General features: G+C 36.2%; 1 protein-coding gene across 16 annotated transcripts; it reads right to left on the reverse strand.

Annotated features, from left to right (window-relative positions):
- Positions 1-1993: 1993 nt before the first annotated feature.
- Positions 1994-22340, reverse strand: LOC105042399 (ubiquitin C-terminal hydrolase 12). 16 transcript variants are annotated; one of them, XM_010919591.4, is made up of 32 exons: positions 22181-22300; positions 21816-21879; positions 21488-21635; positions 21242-21399; positions 20035-20300; positions 19730-19948; positions 19547-19655; positions 19337-19452; positions 17691-17789; positions 16265-16374; positions 14654-14728; positions 14072-14150; positions 13838-13984; positions 13673-13753; positions 13462-13581; positions 12000-12122; positions 9415-9492; positions 9205-9293; positions 9004-9112; positions 8539-8607; positions 8340-8450; positions 6357-6412; positions 6072-6249; positions 5866-5967; positions 5716-5787; positions 5403-5468; positions 4844-4909; positions 4551-4637; positions 4042-4155; positions 3001-3075; positions 2820-2906; positions 1994-2587 (listed from the first exon to the last, which is right to left on the reverse strand). In XM_010919591.4, the coding sequence occupies exons 1-32, from the start codon at positions 22208-22210 to the stop codon at positions 2546-2548; spliced, it is 3345 nt and encodes a 1114-aa protein (XP_010917893.1). In that variant the 5' UTR covers positions 22211-22300; the 3' UTR covers positions 1994-2545. The 16 variants fall into 16 exon arrangements, 14 of the variants coding, with proteins under 14 accessions (XP_010917893.1, XP_010917891.1, XP_073109616.1 ...); XM_010919589.4 differs by having other exon boundaries at positions 4042-4158; XM_073253515.1 differs by having other exon boundaries at positions 21488-21638; positions 22181-22298.
- Between the last annotated feature and the right edge of the window lie 504 nt (positions 22341-22844).

The following is a 22844-nucleotide window of genomic DNA, read 5'->3' on the forward strand; positions in this document are numbered from 1 at the left end:
ACTTTGCTCTTTTCTGTTATACTAAAATGATGACTCAAATACAGTTAATCCATATTCCTCGGAGACCTTGCTTTGATCAGCTATCCTAGGCCTTTACTAAGGGCAATTCAGTTGCACTAAGTGTTTTGTATGTGTTATATCATCCACTAGCTACCCCTAAGCTTTGACACAGAATTAATTGGCTTTGGAAGTTAAATGTTCACCCTACAGAAAAATATTTTTGGTAGAAATTGTTATGTGACCAACTTCTCTATAATGTTTTCCTCAAAAAGATATTATTGTTGCTCATCAATGGTTTTTTGATATTTGCTTGCAACAACAGGAGGATATTCACATGATTTATTGTATTGCTTTTTCGCGGTGCATTGTTGGAACTTTTTATGTCATGTGTCGAGTGGATTTTGTTCCGACTACTTTGCTGGCTTGGGTGGACTATGTGTCTACCACCATGATGGAGGAATGGAATAGATCCATTGTGGTGTATATAGTGTGGTTGCTATGGATGGTAAGAAATGAAAAGATTTTCCACAAAAGTTGCCAAACTTCTGTTCAAGTTATCAGGAATGCTATTGCTTTGATTTTTATCTTTTATCCTACTTTACAAACTACATTTTTTCGTGCTTTGTCAAGGTGCTGGGGTATTTTTAATTCTAATTGTGTTCTTCCTTATCATTATTTTTTTCTGTTGTGGGTACCCTTTCTCTTTGGAGTGCTTAAAGTAAATTTTGATGCTCCTCTATCTTCAGATAGTGCTACTGTTGTGTGATTAGGGATTCTAATGGCTCTATCTATTAAGAGTAGGAGGTAAGAAAATATTGCATTCATCAGTTCCAGTGGCTGAGCTTCAAACAGCAATTGCAGTATTTGAGCTTCAGAAACATTTGGCTGGAAGGAGATTCAGCTACTGTTATATTATGGCTATAGTCTCCATCTAATAGTACACCTAAGTATGCTCTTTTAGTGCATGATTTGCTTCTATAGAAAATAGGTGCTTCTTCCTTCAAGGTGTCCCGTCCCCCATGAAGCTAATCAAGCTGTTGATTATGTTGCTCACAAAGCGTTACATGGGTCCTTTCAGTAGGCACATTAGGTTGATGTTGATGGCGCTTTTTTTTTTGCATCTTTGTTGGAGGCTGATGCTTATGAAGTTTTATTTCCTTGGAAACAATGTCAGCAGTATGTTTCATATGGCTGATGTGCAGTTGATAATTATGTTGGAGATTAGCATGGTCATGCAGTTGGCCGATATCTCTCTATGGCCTGAGTTCATCTCTGCTATTCGGCTGATATGCTTCATTTTCGTTTGGGATCTTTGTTCCATTACTTTGTTACTGGTTCTTTGTGCTTCTATTATATAATTCCTGTTATTGCATGCTGTGTCTGTCAAGCTTTACATCTGTTCCGGCTCTTTGTGCTGCTATTATATAATTCCTGTCAAGCTGTTGCCTGATACCCATTTATACGTTATTAGCTCAGATCAACCTATTGTTGTGGGGCCTGCTTTACCATTTATGCTCTTTGGTTCATGTGCTATCGAACTGGGCTATTGCTTCGTTGCATATGAGGGTTGGTTGTTGTTTATCATCTGCTTTAATCTTCTTAACTACCGTGCAAGACCACTACCTAGTTCTCACCAAGTTATTACCATACTGCTGCTGATTATATTGCTTCTCAGACTACTGCCGATGGTATACAGAGCATCACGTGTCCAATTTTACATGGAGCAAGCTTTACAAAGTCGTCTACTTATTTTCGGGCACTGCTTTCTACCTCACAATGGGCTTTACAGTTCAGCTTTTAGGGGTTTTGGGTTTCGTGCATTGTCGCTTTGTTACTGCTGTCCTGTCTTTTGATTTTAACTCTGGTGCTGCTGCACTTGGGATGTGCCCCCCGTTAATAATACAAGTTTCAGCTATCTTTTCTACCAAAAAATAAAGGGAAAAAAATGTTAAATTCAAGAGAACGGGAAAATGCTCTCCAGCACAAGAAATAATTAGACAAAGATAAACGGCCCGTACAGGCCAACATTTGAATTCAAGAAGAGAAGGCAGTTGTTTCTTTTACACAACAACTGAGAGACTCAGAAGGCATTAAATAACAATCACCACATTATACAATCCCCATTTTCCCTAACTAAAAGAAACAGAATAAAGATAGACGGCAATGCAAGAATAAACAACGGAAGAGTCGGAACCAACTATACCCTGTATACATGCCCTAATTCAAAATCTTTTTTATGTACTAAATTACACTGGAAATAAAGGCAACCTCTATCATAGTGGGGGGGACATGATAAAAACAGAGGAAAACCCAAAATGGGCAGTATCGTAATCATGCAGTCCAACAGACTTCCCCATCAATCAGCAACTGAATGAACAACAACAGCAACAAATTCAACAAACCAGGAATATTGCAACCCCACCTCTTAGCTGCTGCTTTGTAATTAACGATCCATATTTCATCCTCTCCTGTTTTCAATTGGTACACGCAGACCCAATGGCATATGTTCAGGATAAATATCCCATAAGGGGGGGTTGATGGACCACTAGTTGTAGATTTTCACTGGCTTCTCAAATGTGTGGCGATTCTGCAGAGGTCAAGAAAAATCATGGGAATCAGAATCATACTATATTGCTTTTTCACCACCAAATTTGGAATCAAAATGAATCCGAAGAAGTTTTGCTGCAAAACAAGTGATGATAATAATTCCAAGCATAAAAGGCAAATATGAAGTTTTCGTAATCTCTTAGAGGTGAATTCAATTAGTTAGGAAGACAACACGAACTCATGATGTATCATCATAAACGGAAGCAGTCTACCTGATTTGCTGTGTAAGCCCTTTTTGGAGCAGTGTCCGAGTGCTCCAATCCAAGGTACTGCTCCCAAGCTCCATAGACATCTCTTCGCTATATAATAAACAAAAGATAAAGAGGAATATAAGACACTAGTCTTTAGAACAGAATAAAGGAAGCTAAATTAATTATAATAGATAATACATACCTGAAAACGACTGGACACAATATCTGAGTCCTGAAGGTACTCGGGGCGACCCAGTGACAAAAATGCAAACTTCCACTGAGCAAATGAAAACTTACTAAAATCAGCATACACCAGCAACTTCTATTTGCAGGGCACCATAATGAAAGAAACAAATGCACAATCTCTTAAATGACGCAGAAATTCAGACTAAAAGCTTTTCCTTTGTTCTTTCTATGTGAAAAAATATCTTTCGGTTATGATGCATACACTGAGGCATAAAGTTGGCCGAAGTCAGCTGCATTATATTCTATGACAAATCATTATGCACAAAGTTCTTAACCCGTTTGCCAGTACAAAAATTTGCAATTAATTGTTCTCAACAATTAAAGTTCCATTTTTTCCATGTATAGTACAAAGGGTAAAGTAATCTATAGCATCATTCCTGCTTGCAATCTAGTTAGCTAAGCCCTACCAGGTTTCAAATTATAATCAATTTTTAGTAACACCAATTTAGCTGAGCCTCCAAAGGTTTTTCTTTTTTCTTTTTTTTTTTTTTTTTGCCCACCACAGTTTTAAAGAGTGCAAAATTTTGAATAGCATTACCTCCTCCCTCAGGGAGAATTTAACTGATGTTGCAAAGAGTACGTTGCAGACTAACACTTGCCCTTCAACAATTTAATTCATGAGAGAGACCCAACATAAAGCTCAAAGCCAGAACAAGACAGCCATTGGCAACGAATTAGGTGCTATGACATGCCCTTCTGGCACTTAAGTAGATAGGAAAGAAAGAGCACCATATGCAATAAAGCTGAAAAATAATGAAGCAGATAACAAGTGCAAGCATAGGGTTGTCATTTTCTTAAATAAAAAACAAGGAAAAAAAATAGCTCCACAGGAACAAATTTTAACAAGGATAATGAGTGAGATCTCTTCTAGTAATGGGGCATGCGACAAGGCTGTAGGATTTTGTTCTGAAGAAAACTAAACTACCACGATGCAAAAGTTTTAAAGAAAAGGTTAGAACGCACTAAAAATAGAATTTAAAATAGTGATGGAAGTTACCTTAGAGAACTCATCATCAGGAACCTGAAGTTTTTTCTGGATCCGTGCTTTCACCTCAGCTAAAGTTTCACCTTCATGAATAACCAAAAAGAAAGGCTCCCCAAAGTTCTGAACCTGCTGTTAAAATGAACAACAAAATTGTCCTTATCATGCTGGTAAAGCTAAGCCTAGGAACAAATATAATTGATCTTATAACAGATAGGAAGGAAAGAAGCATTTGGGTGGGTGCTGCTAAGATTGAAAAAAGGACGTGTCCCCCAAATCAGAAACAGCTGATGTAACAGAGAACGTTTATAACCAATATTTATATGAAAACAGATCGAAATGCAAGGTTTCCCCCCTAAAGATATTTGTCTCAAAATATTGGCAGAGGGCAACCATGTTTGTTGTTTACTGTTTAAAAACTATGGGTAACAAAATTTCCTTGAAATCCTCAACCACTTGTTTCTCTATCTAAATATTAACCAAAAAGCAATAAACAAGCAATACAAAAAATTTCAAATCCTCACCATCTGATTCTGATTTGGATCTTTCATGAAGTGATAAACATGAATTAAGCGATCATGGGGACCAAGGTTCTTCTCTTCCTCCGGAATCTGTCAGCATGAGCAAAAATATAAATTAAAACAAAATTGATATAATTACTCAGATAACAGCTGTATCATGAATGAAATTATCCTCTGGTCAAAAAGACTGCCTATCCATGGCAGTAGCTAATCCAGAATATTATCCAAAGGTAAATTATATTTTAACAAGGAAGTATGGTTCAACAACAAACTCAGAATAGTGACTTACGACTTACCTCCTCTGCACGCAATGTCCAGTACTGATCATTTATGTTTTCTATCTTTTCATTAGGTGGAAAGATCTACAAGGAAGAGATACGAGCATGATCAGGCGGCTTTTACGTTAAAAACTAACAAACTTATCATTGTACCACTCCAATCTCAAATGCTTGAAGATAATTTGAATAACCATATGGCTGAGTATCAAGGTTAAAATATTATTCATCTGGAACATAAAATGTGAGGGAGTAACTACCAACATAAAATGTCAGTCTAATTTCCAACTCTTCCAGTTCTCTATCAGACTCTCAGGATCAGCAGAATTATAGCTGATTTATAACATCTAAATAATGTGTAAGAATATACAGGTCTGTTAAAATGGTATAACCCAGGGAGGAACTACAAACATAAAATGTCAATTAGACTAGTTTCCAACTCTCCCAGTTCTCTATAGGACTCTCAGGGTTACAGAATTATAGCCAATTTAGGAAAGAGCTAAGCAATGTGTAAGAATATACAGGTGTATTAAAATGGAATAGCACTTTATGGAACTTGTTTAGGAGGCCACCACACTACCTTGTAGATCTTGTGATAGAAGACCTCTAGCAACCGGAGTTCAGCATTAGGATGGGAGAGTTCGACCTGTACAGAAACAAAGTCAAATGGGAAGCAAATGTTCATCAAAGCTAACATGAGAACAAATATGATACAAGTGCAACTGTGAAGTATATCCATGCATATTGGAAAGCTTTCACTGGCTAGAATAAGGTTAGTTGACCAATATAATACTACATAAGAATACTATCACTAGAATAATGAGAATAAGAACCCCAATTCCCATAAGAGCAAAAAGAAGGCAAAAAAACTGTGCAATAATTGCATGTGTCACCTTTGTTTTCAGGTCATTAATCACATCAGCCACTGTGCTGTTTTTTGGCAGTCTAATACTATGAATTACAACCTGAAAATCAACAGGTTTTAAGGAAGATTAGGTGAAGCATAATCAAAAATACAAAGATAGCCATGAGCAGCAAATTACCTCATCCTTCGTGGCATGATGGAATGCAACTTTAAGAGTTTTTAAACCTTGCAATTCTGGCAGAGGGATGTCCAACACTTCATAATACAATATGTCAGAAGTCTGTCATAAATAAACCAGCATGCATTAGGCCCTCACTTCAACATCAACATTTACATAAATTCAGCTGTAGCAAAAAGCAAGAAGTATTCAAGTAGATCAAAGACCTGGTTGTAGTGGACCAGCATGTCTGAGAGATGCTCTACACCCCGGTACTTGATAGGTTGAGGTTTAGGCTGCTGAGAGTAACAGTTATGAGATGTAAGCCGAATTTTTGATGGATCATCCAGACCAAGCTGGTGAGCAACTCTTTCTACAACATCATCATAAGTATGAAGCTTTGACCTTTAGAACAGAACAAGGAAACCACCAATCAGGATATTGAATTAAAACAAGTGAATTTAATCATAAAAACTTCATAAATGTAAAAGTAGTAGGTCTTGATTGCTTACAGTTCCAAACAAAAATCGTCCTCCTTTGGCTTCTCTAAAGACCGAAAATGCACAACCTATTGACATGATAAAAGGCTTAGACATGAAGGTTCAGAAACACATTAAGGGACCAATTTCAGTGTATAACCAGAAGCCAAATAGCAAATTCCATCAAAGTATTCAGGGTCATGAAATTATCTAATATATTGGAAATGTAAGCTTGGCAGCAGTCCAGCACGTAAAGGTAGAAGACAACTAAATAAAATAAGAGAAAATGAAAAGACAAATCATGGCCAATTTTACAAACCAACTGAAATAAGAACTGCAGACAATTAATCTTTCATAATAATTATATTTTTTTGTTAATTATTGAAGAAAATATATTATGAAAGAAAGGAAGCAAGAAAAAAAATATTCTATACAAAATCTGATCAACCCATATTGTTTTTCCTTCCCTCATGAAGCAGAAGGATTAGTGTCCCTGTCTAAGGTCACAGAGAATTCCTAGATTCTTAGTAACACTTGAACTCAACTCATGATCATACTATCACTAAGTATTGATCTATATGTATGTTTACTCACTCCATATAACAAGTAATACTTCACATAAATTTCTATATACAACAAGGTGATGCCACCATCTTAGCTCTCTCACTTCTCAATTTACATATATGTCACGTGGCAGTCTTCACTAACTGTCAACATCCTTTCCCAACCCCCACTCTTTTCTTTTTCCTTTGAAATTCACCCAGAGGGGATAATTGTAAACATCAAACTAGTTCTTGAGCAATATTCAGAAGCACCAAACCCATCAACAGCCCTATAAAAGGTACCAGATGGTAAGACTAAGAATAATTTGTAAGAGAGGATGTAAATTATTAGCTAAACTAACTAAAATATCCATATATCAAATCATTAAATTCCTAGTAAAATTTAGAACATGAATGTCATGATAAAAGAACATCAATTCGATTATTCTAGCCAAATCATGAGAGAGAAAGTGCTGGCACTTTGGGTGATTTACTCACTTACACTTGTAAGTACCAGAAATAGATAAAAGATTTTACATTTCGGAGCAGAAAAGTGTATATACATCATGCATTTTAGTCACCCATGAACACTGATTTTGTTAAAATTCACAATTAACAAAATCACAATTACATTTTGCAAACTGGGAACCTAGGAAGTCTCCAAAGAGCGGTATCTGTCAGACAAATTAACAAGTTCTACGAAGCATTAATCAGTTGCCCATGTTATTGCCAGCAAGCTTGTAGTTATCAAAATTTCAATAGTTAGTTGCCCCAAGGTCTAAAAACCAGAATTCTGTTTAGCAAGAGTAAGGATAATCAAAGAATCGGTCACAAGCATGAAATCCCGAAATAAATTCGTGCTATACCTTATATCTTTACATTTGTTGTCCATAAAATGTCCTTAATTAATTAGATCCATCCAGAGGTAGGAGACTCGCCAGCAAAGAGTGACATTAGCAGCTATTTGTATTTCCTCATTGTAAGGTGAAACTGAAACAAACACCTAAGCTCTAGTTTTATGTCCATCAGCCTAAGAAAAGCTAGGCAAGTTGAACAAAGCACGCACTATAAAGCATACATACATATAAGGGCAGATAATTTACAAGTTCATGCAATACCACAACCTTTGCTCATTTTTGAGCTCCAAAATTATCTTCTGAACAGTGGCAGAAAAAAAAATTCAGATAACTTACTTAGAAAATAAAAATAAAGGTGTTGTTTCTACCAAAATAACCAAAAGAATGCATTTCTGAGTATATTTCATTATATTTGTTAGCAATCAGCTCCAAATGCACCTAATATTAGAGTTAAAGATGTCACAATTCTTCTGCCACCCACTTTGAGATTTTAATAAATAACAATAAGACAACTCAGATATACATAAACGTGACCAAAGAGTAAACTAGGCTTAGGAACACCAATGAACTAAAAGTTGGCTCATTGATGTATAAAATTATGTCTCAGCAAAAGATACCTGTCGATTGTGAACATATTCTAGAAAAGAAGGAACATCAGGATAACGGAATTGGTCATCACTATCTATTGCAGGAGATTTCAGGTAGCAGATGATGTCACCATCTTCAAGCTACAAGAAGAAAACAAAAGTCAACAGCCAGTGGCACACTTTATGAACAGCATCTTTTCTAATGATTATATCCACGTCCTAGACAAACCTGGCTCGAGCGGAATGTAAGTCTTTTGTCTATGTGCTCGCACATAACAGTTGGCTCAAACTTTATTTCCTGGACAACATTAAAGAGAATAAGGTTAACACACACAAAACTATTTGAATTGGACTATACACTTCTTGCTAAAATTTTCAGTTTACGAGTTAACAATTTTTTGACCATTGATATGCATCGATATTCATACCAACAAAGTGGTGCCCTTTTGGAGTGATCAAGCACTAGCCACGTGTAAATTCAATAGCTAATGGGCATGGATCTTAATTTATATCAATGGTAAAATGCTAAAAAGTTCTCTATAACAGATTTAACAGAAAGTGTAATATATAAAGTTGGACTACACACTTGTCATTATATCTTGGTGGTGCATTTACATATGTATACATTATAAGAACACAGGCAGTATATGAGAAATTTAAATTAATTAATTTTTATAATGGATGTAATACAAACCTCGTAAAGTTCAATTTCTTCATTAGGTGAAAAACCAGCCAGTTCATTCAATTTCGTCAGTATGTCTGATGGCTTTCCTAACGCCTTCACAAAAAGCCTCCCCACATATCTGTGTTTATAATTTTTTTTTGTTTTAAAAGGTGAAGGCAAAATGTAAAACACATTATGAAATTAATGGCAGGGAAAGAAATCAATGAATACCGAAGTTCCTCCTTCTCAGGGTCATAAAGCTTGAAAAAAAGTAGTATGTCCTCTTTGGTCTTATCAGGTGGAGGAAGAGGACGCAAATCCTAAACAATAAAAAGAAAAAAAATGCAGATGGTTAGGTGGCTGAAGTGTGTCATTATCTTATGTATTATATGGAAAATAGACAATTAGAGAAGTAAACAAAGAAGCAATAAATAAGGTTACCAGTCCAAGCTCAACTTCCAAAAACAGCTTAAGTTCAGCATTATGTGCCTTGTTGGATACCTCCCTTAATTGTCCAACCTACAGAGAAATGGAGAGTGGTAAGATGCCAAATTGCTGATTAATGAGCCCCCAGCGCCCCCTCCCCCCAATGACCCCACCAAAAGAAAAAAAGAAAAAAAAAAAAGAAAACACACACATAGAAACATGAAGCATGAATAAAACATAAAGAAGAAAGAGATTATAATGTATCACATTGAAAGAAGAGCAAAACAAGAAAAAAATACAAAAACCACTTGAATAAACAAGATGCACCATTATATTGTATCCCTACAAAGCAGAGAAAGCAGGCTAAAAAAAGAGATAAGCAGATACCACAACATGTTATACACAAAAAAAGAAAAGAAAACCAATTGAATAAATGATTGCCTCTTGATGGGTACAGTGTCATAATAAACCTCCAAAATGCAAATCCTGTTGCCAGGAACCATTACAAACTAAAATCCCAAAGTGTATTATTGCAAAAGTAGATAGATTTCAATTGCAAGATTGGTCACCATCCACAAACTGATCTGAGTATTAGTGCACATAGTGTGCGATGAATGACTGGTGATGCCAAAAACATTATAGCACATCCACCATGCATGTGGGTTTCCAGAGCCATTCAAATCTTAGAATGCTAATATGCTAAACATAATAACCAAATTCTAACCGACAAACAGAAGAATAAACCACCAGAGAATACAGTCTTGAGTCGCAAATATAGAGTGACATTTAATAGAAACTATATGTAACAAAAATAATCTGTGCTGACAACAAGATTTATTGAACAAAGACAATATACGTAACGGATATCTCATACACTGCAAGCCACCATAAATTAGTTGCAAGTGGGCTCATAACACCTTATGCAGCCACAACAAAAATCAGCATGTATACAGGATGCTCACCTGATGAGGGAATATTTCTTGCACAAAGATCTATTACCCTGTACTAAGAGGAGGAAGCGAGTATTCCCTTCTCGATTCCTAATCTAACATTCGAATTTCAGTCCAGTTAAGGTGGGGCAGTTGTTTTTCTTTTTCTTTTTCCATTCTGGGTGTAGTTGGCAATCATATCACCATGTAGGGTGTCATGATGTAGTTGGTTATCATCTCACTATAACACACTGAAGATCTCTGGTTCAAGTCCGGGCAATGCCAGGTTTCTGAGAGAAATAATATTATAAAAAAAGGACATATATACCATTATCCTCAAAATAATGGCTCATAATAATAAACAATTACATGATTATGCAATCCACCCCAAATAATAATAATAAAAAAGAATGCACATAAACTGTTATACAGGAGAACAATGTTAATAATAACAAATAACTACATGATGATGTCATCAATCCCAAAAATAAAAAAATGCTATGAATATTTTAGTTTTAAAATATTATTTTACTTATATGAAATGAAAATATTATTTTTCCCATAATAAGCATTGAAATATCAATCAATCGCTACATCTTTTATTTTATATAATGGCTACTCAAATAAAGTTTTAGCTAAATTACAACAGTTACTAAAATTCAGTTATTGTGTTACGCCCCATACTGAGAGACCTCCTGAGCCATCACAATGGCTGTTATTTTTAGGCCTATTATATAATCCAGAAACAGTGGCATTAAATGGATGGATATAAATACATCATGGCAATTTTTAGTGAATATGATAAACATACAGTTTATTAGTTTTTCTACTTTTATCTATTCTAATCATCAATTAAAAGAGCGAATATAGACTATCAATTTATAACCTCACTGTTCATGGATACTAGAGGTTGGCATGTATGGTGCACATTCAAGCCACTATGAACAATTGTAAATAATGATCTCCTAATCCAGTAACATTTTATTGTTCTGACAAAGAAACATAAATATCTAACTACAGATTTGCACCTCTATTATTTCTCTCTCTTAGAAAAGGATTAATGAGTTGATATGTTTATTAAGGTTGGGAATTGTTACAGTAGAGTCAAATCAACAACACCTCACAAAGCTACAAGAACATATGATAACCATTTAGCTTTCATATAAGAACTCATGAGCAAATGTGGAGCCATGTTATGCATGCGCTGAATATTTTTTATAATTCAAATTTTAATATTAATATTATAAATAGTGATAATTAGTTTATACCATTACTTTATCACTTTCAGTATTCATTATTACTATGCCTTAAATAACCTACTATAGATATTTTGTTTATGTGGGAGTATATAAAATAAAAGCATAATTAATAAAAAATGATTATGTATATGAACTGTACTATAAAAGTTCACATGCAAATGCCTAATGATGCATAAGAATGCTTAACGAACTAATCGAGCTGATTCTCATTCATTTTACACTTTTACATTCACTTGGATTCATAAATTACATCAAAGATGCATGAAATAAATATATTTGCAAATTATTTTTCTTATATTTGAATAAAGGGAAATTATTATTTTTAAATAGATAATATTTTCTATATTTTACATGTGCAATGCAGATGCCCCTATACCAGCAAACAAAAAGAAAGTAGCAAGAAATTACTTACAGATTGTGCTTCTTCTTGAGGGCTCAATGGCCTGTTGGGACGGTATGTATGATTTTGCCTCTTGGCCCACAACCAAAAACGCTGAAATTGAACCGGGATACCAAATTCTTTCGCCACCTCCTCCTGTGCATCATTTGGATGTTGAATTAAAAATTCCACCAGAAAGTATGAGTATAAGAACTAAGAGTCTAAGACATGAAGACTGCACAGCAATGTTCCAACAAAAATATACCAGTTACCTCCCCCACCCCCCAAGAAAAAAAACCAAAACATAACAAAAATATACAAGAAACTCCAGGTCCATGAGTTCACTGGAAAGGACTGAGAACTTTATTATGGAAATCAAAGTCATGCAAATGATGGCAGAAAGTAAGATCTAGGGCTACAAGGTGGATATTAAATCATTGACACAAACATATGCATTGTTCAACTGTATGAGTACAACAGTATGACAGGTTCAGTTGAAACTATTTTGTCTCACACTAAATACATTTGATTGAGATTTCACTGTTAACCATTCAAAGCCTTCACGTCCATTAAGAGTAACAAGACTTGTCCATTAAGAGTAACAAGACTTGTTAAATCAAAAATATTTTCTCACACAACATACACTTGCTTTTGTCTAAATCAAATGACAACAAAGTAATTTATTTCTTGAAAATCAACGAAGATACATATTTTTCTCAGGGTTTGTGAGCTTTTCTTGTGTATCTGATATTATCTGTCTCAATTACCACCTATATGCCCAATTAATAGCATACTGCGATCTAGAATTAGTGCATTCCTAAATGCTCCATTAGTCAATATTAATTTGAGCATGCACCAAATGTTTCTCTTGTAATTTTTACCCGTTGTACTTTGTTTATATTGTAGTTTATGACCCATCATTTAAGCCAGAACCAGAAAAAGGGAACAAAGCATCCAAAATTGTAAGTCAGCAATGCAACCAAAACTTAAACTTCAATTGCTTGTTTGCCTTGTAATTAATTGAAGCTGGACAATCAGAATGTAGATAATCTTGAATAAAGAGAGTTACCAACCAAAACAAGAATCCCATAATCGTGGGCTTGAAATTCTAAAAAAGGTTGGAATAACCAGTCAAATGGTTATAAATTCAAAAAAAAAAAAAAAAACACCATATCTTTTACAGGTTCGAAATGTTATAACAAGCAACATAGTTATTATCTTAAAAGAAGACATAATCCTATATATCAACCATTCAACCTAAAATGCAGCTACGTTATCCAAACTCATCCACTTAGCAAACCCATCAACATTTCAATATTGAAAGAGCGAAAAATTGTTAAAAGGACATAGTCAAATCACGACAAAATGCACTGGTCCTCTGCATGCTGGTAGTAAAAACTTATTACCAACTTTTGCTTATGCAGTAATCGAGGACTGATAAACCAGCACCAGCATACTTACTCAATTTAACGCAGCAATTACAGGAAAACATTACCTTGAAAACATTGAAAGGCAATTGTTTCTGAATACGAAAGCTGCGAACTTTATCATGGTCCACCAGGTCAAAATATATATCCCTGCCTATCTGTTCAGCTAAATCTTCATCTCGAGCAACCTAAACACATTCAGAAAGGCTTATTGATAACCAATAAAAGCACAGATGATAATATATGTCAATCATAAAAGTCAGCTAAGACATATCACACCTTTATGATGGTATAAAGGTGAGCCTCAGCCTTTTCCTTCTTCTTGTGCTCCTTCTCCTCTTGTTCTTTCTTCAATCTTATCTGAAGAAATATATTATATATTACGCGATATCCTTCAAAGTAATGAAACAATTCAAGAATTAATAAACTCTGCAATTATCATACTCTGAGGTGTTCCGCAATGTCTTTCTCATCCACATTACATATTATTTTCTCCTTGTCGCTCTCCCGAATATAAACAAGCATGTATGCATTTGAATACTTTGTAAATTTAAATGGGGTGTTATTGAAGCCAGGATTTGTCTGTGGCAACTGTAATGAGGCGGGAAGGGGAAAAAAGTCAGAATGATACAAGAAACATAAAAAATTGCTTAAGTCTGTGGTGGTAAAACGAATCACCTCTTCCTCACCACCATACTGCTCCTCTAGTGCCCTCTTGATATCTTCTTTTGTTACCCGCTCATCATCAAATTTAAACCTAGAGAAAAAGAATTCTCAATTACTGACTTCAGGTCATGTTCACACCCTGGAATATAATGCACGATGATACCAACAATAAAGGCTCCTCCTTTTCATGGATGCATGCAACTTATGTCTATTCAAAAGAGGAGTGTTTGAAGGGAGACACCAATCAAGAAAGGGTGCCTAAAAATTTTCCATTTTTATTAATAAGTTATAAGAAACAAAAGGAGGCAAAGGATACTGCTAAGCCTGCACATAATCTAACAGAAAAAGATCACACCTAATCAAAGATATTTTCATGTTACATATGCAAGCCAGAAAGTGCATGTTTAATACAGAAAAGAGAAGGAATCTGTTGAAGCTTTTATCAGTGACCAACATAAGGTGAACCATTGAAGAATTCAGAATATAACTGACAGTATCTCTCTGTGAAATCTGCTCTCAGGAACTTTACACAAGGCTCATTAACAGTATTCTAGGCATATGAAACAACAAGGGTGACAGGGACAAGCCACATACCACTGATCAGAGAGAGTTGGTCGAATAAAAGCATAGTAATGTCCACCATGCACCCCACCGCTATGAACAAGAACACTGCATGAAACAGAGTTAGCATGCATTTTCAATAGTCAAATAACAGAAAATGAGGTAATAGCACAGCAACATGCAGATGACCTGAATGCTGTAGACCAGAATAACTCATTATGCCAATAGTGAAAAGTCAAGCAAGCAACATTTCACAACAAATAATATATTGGAACCATTAAATTTTAATGGTGCACAAAATGATCAGAGTAGGCAAATATAAACTGAGCAAAAAAATACACAATTATGCATTAAACACAATCCATGACACACTATACCATTCAAAACTTCAGCATTTTTGAGTATTTTCTGAACACACTCTCTCTCATGAGTTCTTCCCTATCCACCAATATAACATTTATAATGAGAGAATTCCTTATCCCGATTATGTCATGAATTAATGCATCTATATAGCAACATTACCACCAATCAATTCTTTATCTGTTACTTTGATGGATAGAAGTGACCAAGGCTGTCAAGATGGCACCCAGTCTTACTGTGAATTAAGCAGACTTTAAATAGCCCGGTGCCTGTTTAAGTAGTCAACTAAATTTGGGCTTAAAAAAGTCAAATGTCAAATAGCACATGGCTATGACACAAGTCACCAAGAATGCATGACAAAACTCGGAATACATGGCCTCCCACATAAACTGACACAGTAACTGTGATTTATACCACCCAATGGGTATAGTGCTTTCATGCAAGAGGTTGAAAGATGAGAAAAATCCCACATCCAAGTTTGTTATTTTGTAACACAAATAGACAATGCTCTTCCCACAAAAAGAACCAATTGCCAGTCAACGTCAAAAATAGATCTAGGTACCTTGGAGATACTTGTGTAAAATGCCAGGGTGGGTTCTTCATAATATTTAGTTAAGCATGCCGCTTGTTTATTGCAGCAGTATGCACAACTAGATATGTTCCTTCTTAGCCAAATTTCTTATTGTGAAAAAACTTCCACCATAACGTCCTGCCACCATTTCTCACCAGAATTCCTTAATCAACACAAACATAAGCTCATGAAAAGCACAAGAACACTATGTAAAGACCACGGTTCATTGGGCAAAAGACTCATGCACACTGCAGCTAAAATCTTTAACAGTTGTTTAGACATCTAAACAGTTTTTTTAACAAATGTAGTAGTCAGAACAAACTCAAAAGAGTACCGCTACCGAACGTGGCTCCATTCAGCAGTCAGTTCGGTATTATGTTGTAACACCTTTTTTTGGTAGGAAAAGTAATATGAGTTGAATGTCATATGAGAAACTTTACATATGACTGCAATATAAGCATAATTGCAAAACATATTAGTTGAATACTAAATATCACAGCAGCTTGTCTTTGTTGCAACATCTATTCATATGCAAAGCAAAAGAAATCAATGTATTTACATATGGGTGTGACTACATGTAACTTTGGATCTAATATGGGGACCATATTAGGCATGATTGTGGTCATTAGATCCATACTTATAGCATTAACAGTGGAGAGAGATGCATGACTTTATGATTGTGTCTAACAGATAGTAATCTCCAAAAAGTTTACCTGTGCAGAGTATAAAGGTTGCGGACACTTCTGTCCGCTTCTGGAGAAAGATATTTCCCATTATCCCTATCAAGGTCTAGTTGCAGTGGGAACTCGTATCGGTCATTTATCTGCACCAACATATATACGACAGTTCAATGATCAATCAATGAGAGTAAAAATCTAAAAGATAATTGGCAAGCCAAGCTTTCAAGGAAAAAGGTCGACTATACAAAATTAAAATAGACCAAATAAAGACAGTTTCATGGACCAGATGTTCTTTTTATATATGATCCATGTCCCAGGCCTGCTCAATCCTATAAGGAGTAAGATGTGTAACCACTACACCAGCCATCCAGCAGTTCAAACCATCAGCAGCGCTATCATATAATTACCATTAAACTTTAGCAAAATGCTACAATGGCAATGAGAATAGGAAAATGCAAGCATTTCATACTCATATTACATTATTTAATAAGCAATTTATGCTATTACTACAACAAAGCAAATGGAGAAGCTTTCACAATAAAAATGTATGCAACTGCTCGAAACAATTGGAAGCCCAGATGTAGCTAATGTCTAAACAGCCACTGTAAAGAAGGCTTTCTGCCATTCGTTAGCATCTCAGGAACACAAAAAGTGTTGGTTCCTTCGCACACAGCAGATTTTCTTTATTTTTTTTTTAAATAATGGAAAACACAGTATAATCATAGCGATCATGCTTCTAAGTTCATCAACCTAACCGACACTTCATCTGGTAAACTTAATTTGTCAAGTGGCCATTCACAAATTTGAACTTCTAAACATCTGCATGATGCAAACTACCTTCTATGCTTGGGGAAAATAGATTCATGCCTTGATTGCACATGAAAACTTCATGTTAATCATAATCAACATCTCAACTAAAAACAGTGCAAGAACATAGGGTAAGACTATCAAAAAGGCTCCATGGAATACTGCATTACCTTGCCTCATGCCTCAAAGCAAAGCTCTCCAAAAACACCTTGCAACTCATGGCTGAGGCGATATAACCTGAGGCATATCCATTATAGCAAGATGCTTATGTTGCATGCCTTTTGTTTTCCCTTTTTTTTTTCTTGTCTAAAAAGATGAGCATGAGGCTTTCATTGTTTCCACTAGCAATAGAGAGGTAATGGCTTCATACGGCCTAAGACTTGCATGAATATTCACAATGCACGATGTTGCAAAAGATAAGTAATGCAAAACATGGCAATAGCAATTAAAAAAGAAATAAAGGTGACCAACAAGATGATTACAATCTTCCCACTCCCTTCATATCTGACTAAGCATTCAGACTTGTTCACATTTAGAAGAAATCATGAAGCATCCCAAACAATATGAAACATGTGTTTCAAGCGAAATAGATCACAATCAAGTGCAAAGGTGCCCAAACGAAGATAATCATGAGAATTTTGATAATAACAACCTTGACCATGGTGTCCCGCATGAAATCATATTCAAAGCGTTTCAACTGAAGTTGCAAAACAGGGGGAAAGTCAATGAAAAGAACACCTTTCTTAGCATCCTGAAATAGACAGGAAAAAAGATTCAACTTCAAGCAAAATTCAAGATTTTATGATATTCAATTACACAAGAAGAATTTAACATACTGTAGCAACATATTACTGAAGAAAGATAAAAATAAGGAATACGACTGGGTTTTTTTTTTAATTTTTAAGAAAGTGTAAAGACTACAAATTTAACTGTGTGAGAGAACAAATTTGATTTCATACTTATAGCCTTGCATTCTTGTTCATGTATGGCATATACAGCAAATAGTTGAAACAACTGGACTGCAAGTTCTTGTACCAATAGATGTTCAAATGACAAATTTTCAAGTCATTCAATCTAGTTCATGTAAATAATGTAGTATGACATTTATCTATATATTTGCTTATGCCATGGTTTAATCTATATCAGCATAATGACTCATTGACATGATATGGATAAAAAATTTGCCTCCATTATGTCAGCCAATATCCATTTTTGTACCCCAGGATATCAGTAGAAAATGATACCGCTGTTCAGGGAGATTATTCTTCATTTTGACTACATGCATTCTTTATTACTAATGACTAAAATTCATGCATAAAGCATCAGCTAATGTTGTGCCTACTATGTTGGCTGATGTTTTAATAACTTGGTCGGTATATATCAGCAAATGTACACACCATACTTTAAATCTCCGTCTTCTGTCATCATAAGAAGTCAACAGCTCAATTCATCTCAATATCAGTCATCAACCAAGACAACTAAGATATCAGAGTCAAATTAAAGATTTAACCCAAAAAAAAAAAACTCAATTCATGTGTAGGCACAGGTGCTTGTCAGGATGTTGTTGCACAATCAACATTAAATTCAATTATACCGAAAAAGGCTAGCCCGCTGCTTTGCGCCTATCAACTAAATTCAGAAAGCATAATCACATGATTATAGGGAGTAGCGAGAATATGTATGAAAGAGAGAATTAGAAACCAAAACCACAAGCTTGAAAAAGGAAAAAGTTAAAGAGAGTCCTAGAAGCTATAAAATACAAGAGCATTATATCGAAACAAATCACTAAAAAGCAATCATCTTCAGTATGTTGTGAAAAAGGCTATGTTATTATGCAAAGAGAAGACTTGATTTTTTTTTTTTTTTTTTGGCTAAAAATTAAGGATATCCTTGTCAAGGAAGACCAAGCAGGTTCAGATTTAGAAAGTTCTCATTTTAAGCTTTTTATTGATTAATGATGAGTACAACAAACCCAACACTAAGATAAAGTCTCCATAATAATTTGAATTTCAACCAAGAAAGCCCATAAGCCAAGAAAACCAAGAAAATTGCAAGAGTTCACCATCTCACATACAAAATCATTATACGAAGCTCAACTACATGGTTTAGATATTTCCCTTTGGTAGAAAAATATATATCTATTAGTTTTCATCAATCTTATCAGCCCATCCACTCTACAGGATCCAAAGTATAGAAAGGATGGAAGTATGACCTTAAAAGCTAATCCAAGGCAAAATGGAGAACAAGACTTCCTATCACAATCCCAATTCCAAAATAATTAGACATAAACCAACAAACCTGTAGACCATACTGTTCTGCATGATACTTATTGTCTCCTTCAAGACGCTCGACTTCAACATATTTATCAAAAGAAGCATAAACATCCCGACAACCTTTGACATCAAGCTGAAGATCTACAAAAGATATAGTCCATTTACTACATCTATGCACATATGCAGTTTAAATGTTTAAAAATTGAAATCATCAATTTATTCAATATCTATTTACCATAAAAAGATTCCTTCCTGCTAGATTTGTAGTCAACATTAATGCACTCGATATAATTCATATGATGGCCCTCAAATAACTGTTGTATTGTGCCCTCCACAACAGTTCCCTGAGATCAAAACATAATCAATTAGCAGGTACACAACGGTAGTGATGTGCAATAGCCTAGTACAGATGCCAAACCTTCATCTTATCTTCCAATTTCTCACAAAGAACCCTATTGAGTTCTTGCACATCATGCTGCATAAAAGAATCATATGTATCCCATCCAAAAGACTTGGTTAGCTCTTTTGTAGCAACACTGCTGTCACTGTACTGAAGCTTATAAAACAGACTCTGCAGAGCCAAGGGAATGCTTCCCGACGGCATGTCATTTTCAGTTGTAGGCATATGGTACACAGCCTGAAGAAGCTCAGAAAAAGAACCTTTCTTAATAAGGAAAAACATAATGCAAGCAAAGTGTGGAAGCATAAGGCTTGAATTCATACCTTCCTAAAGTATGGAATATGGTACAAAGTTTGGAGAAGAGAATTCATGTAACAAGTAGCTCCTTGATTTTTGAGGCCAACATAACCTGTTTCCTTTTTGGAGTCATAGGTCCAGTAATCAACCACCCTGCGAACGGCAACCTCGGCTTCAACAACAAGAGTATCATTTACAAGATATCCTCTAGTTGGGTCATAAACTTCACTTAGAGGCATGAATGATGTGAATCCCCAATCACTTTCCCGTGCATTAAATTGGTGTTGGGTGTCTGCACACGAAAATATAAAGACTACGTCATGTCCAATGATCAAACAAATAAGCTTATCTGGCTAAGTATCATTATTTTTTGAAGATGTTCCCAACTGGACTAGAGTAACAGCGCAGATGTAAATTCCAAACACTATGACAACCCAAGTCCAATTAGAAAATATACAAAGAGGCAAGCCATGTCATCAATATGTGTTTGGTAGGAGCATTAAGCGCATTGCAACCATAAGAAAAAGCAAAAGTCGCAGCAACATAGCTTGGAATTTCATAAATACAAGCATGCATATAATTAGTGGGGAAAAAAAGGTAACCAAATTGATGCCAAATTCCAATGCAAGTTAAGATAACGAGAGTGCATGGAGAACTAACGTGTATTCTACTATATAACTGAAAGGTCAAACATTGGGTCTCCACATTTCCACGATTCTCAGGAGGACTGTGGCATCTAAGCACATGCATAGCACATCGATAATCTAGTTTTCATATAAAGCTCAACAAAGTACTGCATGTGTAAAAGGAATGAGTAAAATTAAACACAAAGCTGGTCAGTGCAGCCAACCAACAAGCTCAGTTGTAAGTTTTAAACAGTAACACGCCTTGATAATTAATCTAAAGAGATTTCTCTTGCCCCCGGTTGCTTGCTTTCTTTACTTGTTCACCAAGTTGGCAAATGATGAGCTAGCAAGAAATTTTGTGGAGAATAATGGTTAAACAAAGTGCAGTTTAAACAACTTTTTGCATATGCGCGTTGCATTAAAGAGATGGCCCCATCACGGTCGGACAACAGAACATAACAATTCACATAATTACTTCAGGACAGTAAATGTGTGTGCAATTCTGTGGCTTAGAAGATGGAAACTTCCAGAGTGAACAAGTAACCAATGTGAATTTAAAGAAAACCATTTCTCACGGGAAAAAAAACACTGCTTATCAGAAAGAGACCTTTTCGGATTGTATATTTGTTGTGAATTTGATTAATCACAGCCAGGCTGAACTGCGCATATCTGCTCCAGCCATATGGCAGGGTTGCTGAATCCGCAACATCCAGGTACATAGACAAGTGGTCTACGTTGTTCCCCTTTGGGAAAATCAGCACCCGCCTGTCATAGACAACAGAAAATTCAGATTTTTTTATCAACCCTCACGATGAATTAAGCACTATGAAGGTCACGAGAAAGATCCACATACCATTTGTAGCCTCCTACAATAAAGATGTCGGAGTAGTGCTTCTTGGTGTTCAGCCTCGAGAAATTATCGATGGTCCATGTGAACCTGGACGATGGAGGATCCTCCACTTGCTGGTTCTCAGCAGTAGTAGCAGTTTCGGTTTGAGCTACTGCTAATGCAAAAGACAATAAAAACAGAGATACGAATCAAAACCCTAGAACTCGAACGCATGCAAATCAAAGAAAAAACAGTATAAAAAAGCTAATTTTACACCAAAACCGCACATAACAAACAATCAATTCGGATCCAACAAGAGCTCGACTCGCAGCGAACCAGGATCAGGGCTTACCTTCCATTGGCTGGGGACCGTCAGCGAACTCAGGGTGAGGGACCAGCATCTCGTCGTCCTCCTGCTGCAAAAGCCAAAGCACAAAATCAGAGCTCAGATCCAGCAAACCCGCGCCGCCTAGACAACCTAATCGAAACCCTAGAATCGACCCCTGGGGCAATGGATACCGATCGACCCCCCGTTCACCTGGCCCAACCTGGCACGAAACCCTAGACAACGATCAAAATCGCCGCAAAAGAAGGGCGGAGAACCGAACGGAGAGCACGATCAGGAGATCGCCAAGCGAGATGGAACAGGTCCGTCAGCGTACGAAATCAACAAAGATCGAGAGAAAAGAGTAAGGAACAAGACATGGACATACGTACATCGAGAGGGGGAGGGGTCATCATAGTCATGGATGGGCGGGTGGAGGGGGCGGAGGCGCCGTGGAGGAGGGCGGAGGCGCCGTGGACGGGAACCGAGAGAGAGAGAGAGAGAGAGAAGGAGAGGGAGGAGGAGGAGGAGGAGGAGGGGGGGGGGGGGGGGAGGAGGAGAGAGCGAATGCTCCCAGCAGCGAGCGACGCACCGAACGGAAGGGCAGAAACCAAAACTTGGAAAAACGACCCGAGGTTTTATTTCGGGTATGGGTATTATGGGAATTTCACATCCCAGACTATACCTAGGGACTCCGGTGAAGCGCACGGTATGTCAAAATTTGTCGAACAAAAGAAATTGTAAATTATTGTATGTAATAAATGTAAAATTTCGGCACGGCGTATGATGAAATGGTCTGGAATAAAACGGTTATCGCACCAAATTTAATGACACCCGACGTCATGCGCGCTCTGACTGATGTAGAACTAACCCTACGGGGACCCCATGCGTGCAAAGGGACGCTCTGGGTTTCCGAGTTGTTACAACGCGTGTATTGGATAATTCACAATAATTTATATTATGCCTCCCTCTTTATTTTTTTTTTATCACAATTTTTTCAAACACACCATGAAAAAATAGTGTTATTTACTTTAGTATGGTTACCATATGCGAGCA

This window comes from Elaeis guineensis, chromosome 3 (assembly GCF_000442705.2).
Source record: "Elaeis guineensis isolate ETL-2024a chromosome 3, EG11, whole genome shotgun sequence".
NCBI lineage: Eukaryota > Viridiplantae > Streptophyta > Magnoliopsida > Arecales > Arecaceae > Elaeis > Elaeis guineensis.